At 44.5% G+C, this 7,500-nt stretch overlaps 1 protein-coding gene across 1 annotated transcript in view; it reads right to left on the reverse strand.

Moving 5' to 3' along the window:
• The window catches only part of focad (focadhesin), a 73,558-nt gene that overhangs the window by 30,151 nt on the left and 35,907 nt on the right, over window positions 1-7,500 (reverse strand). Inside the window, exons 16-19 of the mRNA XM_080859963.1 lie at window positions 6,739-6,873; window positions 6,576-6,626; window positions 5,511-5,594; window positions 5,104-5,236 (exon numbers count right to left, since the gene is read on the reverse strand). Of these exons, the coding sequence (XP_080716089.1) occupies window positions 5,104-5,236; window positions 5,511-5,594; window positions 6,576-6,626; window positions 6,739-6,873 (403 nt within the window). The remainder of the gene's footprint in view (window positions 1-5,103; window positions 5,237-5,510; window positions 5,595-6,575; window positions 6,627-6,738; window positions 6,874-7,500) is intronic.

Raw genomic sequence — 7,500 nt, forward strand, 5'->3', positions numbered from 1 at the left:
TGTGTGTTTCGGCTGCCCAAATAGAACTAAACCCTGCACACAGTCTAAACTTCTGCTCTACAAGCCAGAGCGAACACGTACTCACACTCACACAAACACACTCACACACAGACGCTCACACACACAAACACACTCACACTAACACCCAAACGCTCACACACACACACACACACATACACAGTCCCAGACGGTCATCCCCTGAAGACCAATCACTAAAGCCATGTAGAGACAAAGTGTAGTTTGTTTGCGTCCGTAAAGTTCAGAATACAGATAGCCCTATCATTTAGACGAACACTCTCTATCTGCACACGGTATCCGCAACGATCCGAATCGGGGGTAGAAAGTGAGTAGATTTGAATCGGTACGGGGGCTGGTGTTCGTCTGCACGGATTCAAGCAACCTGATGATGTCATTGTCCCACGTGATCCAGATGCGATCTCCAACCAATATATATAACACTTGTTGTCGCTTTACATCTAACTCATGGGGCCCTATCTTGCACCAAGCGCAATTGACATTGTCACCGACGCATGTATCATTCCTATCTTACACCCGGTGCACAGCGGGATTTTCCCTCCAGAGGCGGGTCGAAATGAACTTGCGCCGACATGGGCGGGGCGGAACAGAAAAGGCGTTTCTCAGGCGCAAGTCTTCCTTTGTGGTATCTTGCAGTTTCAAAATGACAGTGCGCCGTTGACCAGAAAAAAACAAGTCTAATGTCAGATGCGCATTGTGTAGAGTATGTGGCGCGTATTCAGACGCTATTTTAAGAGCGCGTGCTTGGCCGCACAGTATAGGACCTATAGGCTACACTTTATTTCTGTCGTCTACACGAGAGATTAACACGAATTTTTTGGCAAGCCATACAGCGGGTGAAATAAGTATTGAACACGTCACCATTTTTCTCAGTAAATATATTTCCAAAGGTGGTATTGACATGAAATTTTCACCAGATGTTTGTAACAACCCAGGTAATCCAAACATACAAAGAAACCAAAACAAATTAGTTTAGAAATTAAGTTATGTCTAATAATATGAAATGACACAGGAAAAAAGTATTGAACACGCTTACTGATATTTATTGAATACTTTGTACAAAAGCCTTTGACAGCTTCAAGACGCTTCCTGTATGGAGAAACTACTTGTATGCATTGCTCAGATGTGAGTTTGACCCATTCTTCAACACAAAAAGGCTTCAATTCTTGAAAGTTCCCTGGGCCTCTTCTATGAACTCTGATCTTCAGTTCTTTCCATAGATTTTCGATTGGATTCAAGTCAGGTGATTGGTTTGGCCATTCTAGCAGCTTTATTTTCTTTCTCTGAAACCAATTGAGAGTTTCCTTGGCTGTTCATTGTCTTGCTGAAATGTCCACCCTCGTTACCTCTTCATCATCCTGGTAGATGGCAGCAGATTTTAATTAAGAATGTCTTGATACATTTTTTCCATTCATCCTTGCTTCAATTGTGTGACATTTGCCAGTACCATATGCTGAAAAGCAGTCCCACACTATGATGTTCCCACCTTCAAACTTCACTGTTGGGATGATGTGCAGTGCCATGTCTCCTACAAACATGGTGTGCATTATGTCATCCAAAGAGTTCCATTTTGCTCTCATCTGACCAGACCATATTCTCCCAGTATTTCACAGGCTTGTCCAAATTTAGTGCTGCGAACTTTAAACGAGCTTCAACATGCTTTTTCTTTAGCAATGGAGTCTTATGTGGAGAGCGTGCATACAGGCCATGGGGGTTGAGTGCATTACTTATTGTTTTCTTTTAAACAACTGTACCTGCAAATTCCAGGTCTTACTGAAGCTCTCCACGAGTGGTCCTTGGCTCTTTGACAACTCTTCTGATAATTCTTTTCACTCCTCTGTCAGAAATCTTGCGAGGAGCACCTGGTCGTGGCCAGTTTATGGTGAAATGATGATCTTTCCACTTCCAGATTATGGCCCGAAACAGTGCTCACTGGAATATTCAGAAGTTTAGAAATGCATCTGTAACCAATGCCATGAGTATGTCTTGCAACAATAAGGTTGCAAAGGTCTTGAGAGAGCTCTTTGCTTTTACAAATTATGAGTTGCTTCTTGTGTGACACCTTGGTAATGAGACACCTTTTTATAGGCCATCAGTTGGGATATTAATTTGCACTGACTAGGGGCCAGATTGCCTTCTAATTACTGAAAGATTCCAGCAGTTTTTTTGGCTTTCCATGCCTTTTTGCACCTCCCTTTCTTCATGTGTTCAATACTTTTTTCCTGTGTTATTTCACATTAATACACATTACTTAATTTCTGAATGTATTTGTTTTTTTTTCTTTGTATGTATGAATTACTTGGGTTGTTACCAACATGTGGTGACAATTTCATAACAATAGCACCTTTGGAAATATATTAACTGAGAAAAATGGCGACGTGTTCAATACTTATTTCACCCGCTGTATATAATTACAAGGAAAATAAAGTATTTACCACATGAGGAAATCATTGTGATATCCATATCCAAGATATTTTTAAAATAGGCATACATCTAGCGTACCCATTGACCCAAATGATTCAGGTTAATTGAAGCTGCGTGACATTTGATTTATTGTATATGCGAAATTAAAAGATTCGATTCGGTGACCCTAGGCTTCGTATAAACAGCACATAAGGTGTCAGCACCGGCTTCAGCAAGCTAGCCTGTCAATCAAAGCCTGACCCAATGCCACCCATTTGTGCCCACCATGCCAACCTAACATAGGTTCACACAAACACCCACACACGCACACTCTATATGACCCTGAATCTGTGTGTGTGGGTGTCTTATGGAGTGTTATATGATTTTGGTAAGGGACGCTCAGGTTCATCCTTTGCCTGTGTATTGTAACACAAACACTCTAAATGGGCCACTGTGTGTGTGTGTGTGTGTGTGTGTGTGTGTGTGTGTGTGTGTGCGCGTGTGCGTGTGTGTGTCTGTGTCTGTGTGTGTGTGTGTGTATGCGTGTGTGTGTGTGTGTGTGAGTGTGTGTGTGTGTGTGTGTGTGTGTGTGTGTGTCTTTTGAGGAGCTCCCTCTGGTTGGCCTTTCCAGTGGATTTGAGTCAGCAGCTGGGGTGTGTGAGTGTTTGAGTGTGTAACTGTGTGTGTGGCGTGTGTGTATGTGTGTGTGTGTGTGTTTGTGTGTGGGTACCTTTGTGTGTATGGGAGAGTGCGTGTGTGTGTGTGTGTGTGTGTGTCTATATAACTGTCTCTCTCTTCACAGCTCTCACACACCCATTATTATACACACTCACACTCACACTCACACACACACTAACTAACTCCCTGTCTTTGTCTGTTTCTCTTTCTGTGTCCTGTAACACTAAACGCTGTGCAGACCAGACAGATGAAGCGATACAGAGACGCTATCAGGACGCCTTCAGCACTATACACAACACAATGGGCACATTTACAATAAACACACACAAACACACACTCTCATTCACATGCACACATACGCACACATAAACACACATTAACACACACTCACACACACACTCACTCACATGCACACAAACTCACACTCACTTACCCACACTCCCTCACTCAAACACACACACACACACTGCTGGACGCCTGAGATTAGGGTTAAGGCTCTGTATGTGTTGTGTGTGTGTGTATGTATATGTGTGTATGTGTGTGTGTGTGTGTGTGTGTGTGTATACGTGTGTAGGTATGTGTGTGTGTGTGTGTGTGTTTATACATATGTAAGTATGTGTGTGTCTTGTTAGGGGTGCCCAGCCAACAAGAGGATCTCCTCACACAGGGGATAGTGGGGTTGTTGAAACATTCTGGACAAATGTTCAGTGTGTGTTTGCGTGTGTGTGTGTGTGTGTGTGTGTGTGTGTGTCTGTGGAGAGAGGGTGTATCAGGTTCCCTACGGGGATCAAGAGAGAGAGCGAGTGAAAGACAGAGAAAGAGAGGGAGAGGGATGAACAGAGAGAGAAAAGGGGAGGGAGAGAGAATTAGACAAAGAGACAGAACTGTGAGGAATAGATAAAGTCAGACATCAGCACAGCACACACATATACACACATACACACACACACACAAGCACCACGCGGGCACGCACACGCACACGCATACACACACGCAAACGCAAACGCACACGCACCACGCGGGCACGCACACGCAAACGCAAACGCACACGCATACGCACACACACACACACAGATATCTGATTTATTCACCACATCTGTACCGACGGTTTGAGTTTCAACACGGGGGGGGGGGGGGGGGGGGGGGGGGGGGGTGGGGAAGAGAGAAAGAGAGAGAGAAAGAGAGAAAGAGAAGGAAGAGAGTCAGAGAGAGCGAGAGAGAGAAAGAGAGAAAAAGAAAGAGAGGGGAAAAGAAGGAAGAGATGAGGAAGGAAGAAAACTTCAGGGATGTTTGGGGAGTACTTACAGGGGGTGTACAAGACAGCTTCAGAGGAGTATGTGTGTGGATGTGTGTGTATTTGTGTGTGTGTGTGTGTACATCTACGTGTGTGTATGTATTTGTGTGCATGTTTGTGTGTGTCCAACGTATCTATGTATGTGTATGTGTGTGTGTGTTCGTATGTATGTGTGTATATGTGTGTGTGTGCAAGTGTGCTTGCTTAATGGGGTAAAAGTGTGAGATGGGCAGTAATGGCTTAAAGAGCTTTGGAGGATTGTGTGTCTGTGTGTGTGTGTGTGTTTGTGTGCAGAGTAGTGAAGGCTTAAGTAACCATGCCCACCTTGTTGGCAGACAATCTGCCAGCCGTTTGTCCTGCTATTTGTTAGGAGATTAAGCTTTCATGTGCTTTGTCATGTCTGTGTGTGTGTGTGTGTGTCTGTGTGTGGTTATGTGTGTGTGTGTGTGTGTGTTTGTATGTATGTACTGTATGTATGTATGAGACGATGCCTGTGTGTTTGTGTGTGTGTGTGTGTGTGTGTGACCTGCACATCAGGAGCCATTAGGGGTTCAGTGTCTTGCTCAAGGACACTTCGACTGAACGACTTGTCAACCTCCTGATACAAACTAGATATCACTAGAATGACCCCCATCTACCCTCTCTATTGTATGTGTGTGTGTGTGTGTGTGTGTGTGTGTGTGTTACTGTACCAGGTAGAACAGCGAGAGGAGTGTGTCCCAGGAGCTTGATGTAGGAGGCGCCAGGCACACTCACATCCTCCCCCCTCTCCGTTTCTCTGCTCTGCTCGTCCTCACTGTCAGGCTTCATCTTCTCCGGCCGTGCCTACACACACTCACACACACACACACACACACACCCACAACACACATTCACACATACAACACACACACACACACCAAAAGGTGAGCCACACAATCATCATCATCACACACACACACACACACACCTCTCCACGCACACAAACATACGCACACACACATACGCACACACACACACATAGGCACACACACACACATGCACACACACACACACACACATGCACACACACATGAGCATACACACACACACACAACTTTAAGGCTGAGACGTTACTCACCTTTTCAGGCAGATGAAGGATAACATGACTTCCCTCTGGGAACTCTGACAGGGCCTTATAGCCACATCTAGCCACCTCAGGATCCTGATGAACACACACACACACACACACACACACACACACACACAGAAACACACACATGAACACATGAACACAAATGGAACAAAACCACTGACATGCAACAATATCCTATCATTAAGAGTGAGTACTGACACCACTGAGAGTGTACAGTAAAGTGAGTACTGACATCACAGAGTGTAAAGTAAAGTGATAACTGACACCACTGACACACACACACATACACACTACTGATAAAGCGACAACTGAGAGTGTAAAGTGAGTACTGACACCACTGAGAGTGTAAAGTGAGTACTGACACCACTGAGAGTGTAAAGTAAAGTGAGTACTGACACCACTGAGAGTGTGAAGTGAGTACTGACACCACTGAGAGTGTAAAGTGATGAGTACTGACACCACTGAGAATGTAAAGTGAGTACTGACACCACTGAGAGTGTAAAGTAAAGTGAGTACTGACACCACTGAGAGTGTATAGTGATAATTATTGACACTGAGAGTGTAAAGTGAAGTGAGTACTGACACCACTGAGAGTGTAAAGTAAAGTGAGTACTGACACCACTGAGAGTGTAAAGTAAAGTGAGTACTGACACCACTGAGAGTGTATAGTGATAATTATTGACACTGAGAGTGTAAAGTGAAGTGAGTACTGACACCACTGAGAATGTAAAGTGAGTACTGACACCACTGAGAGTGTAAAGCGATGATTACTGGCACCACTGAGAATGTAAAGTGAGTACTGACACCACTGAGAGTGTAAAGTAAAGTGAGTACTGACACCACTGAGAGTGTATAGTGATGATTATTGACACTGAGAGTGTAAAGTGAAGTGAGTACTGACACCACTGAGAATGTAAAGTGAGTACTGACACCACTGAGAGTGTAAAGTAAAGTGAGTACTGACACCACTGAGAGTGTATAGTGATGATTATTGACACTGAGAGTGTAAAGTGATGATTACTGACATCACTGAGAATGTAGGGCACAAACCTGACTGAGTGCATATCCCCACAGGACACTGACCACCTGCTCTTTCAGCTTCTGTGAGAGAAAACGAAAACAAGACAACAAGTACTAAAACAGCCGGAACTGAAACAGGTGAAGAACATTCAGTCGTAAAGAACTAATCGTGTGTGTGTGTGTGTGTGTGTACCTCATACTCCTCTGTTTTGACCGCGAGCTGAGGCAGCAGAGACAGGAGCTCGGCCGTGGCCTTCAGGACTAGCGGCCTGGTGTCACAACTCAGCTGTGGGGAGAGAGCCTTCCACGTGGAGCCAATATCCACCACCTATCACAACACAGCACACACGGCCATCCACCAATCACAAAACAGCACACAGTCATCCACCTATCACAGCACAGCACACACGGCCATCCACCAATCACAAAACAGCATACAGTCATCCACCTATCACAACACAGCACACACGTCCATCCACCAATCACAAAACAGCATACAGTCATCCACCTATCACAACACAGCACACATGGCCATCCACCAATCACAAAACAGCATGAAATCAATGGAATCTGTCTCTGATACTGGCGGTTCTTGGGGCTCATTGACTTAATTTGCCCAGGGGAGGAAAGACCTCCCTAGCGTCTAAGTCTGCGCCAACATCGCTTAACCAATAAACAACGGATTTGGCGTTGGAGGGAGGGGATTCGACATTAATACCGAAAGAAGTTTCCCTCTTCAACCATTCTGCAGAAGGATATCGATAACATGTCACCCTTAAAGATTGTTGTAGAAAGATTGCAAATAAAGAGGACGTGCAATGGAGAACGAAGATATTGTTTTATTGAACAAACCGTTTCATTCATTGAGCTACAGAGAGAAGGTTAGTATCAAAAAAAGGGAAACCTGTTCCAAAAATCCAAGTCACTAAACCCAATGGTAAAACCGCTGCCGTAT

Source organism: Sprattus sprattus, assembly GCF_963457725.1.
Source record: "Sprattus sprattus genome assembly, chromosome: 21".
NCBI classification, from domain to species: domain Eukaryota; kingdom Metazoa; phylum Chordata; class Actinopteri; order Clupeiformes; family Clupeidae; genus Sprattus; species Sprattus sprattus.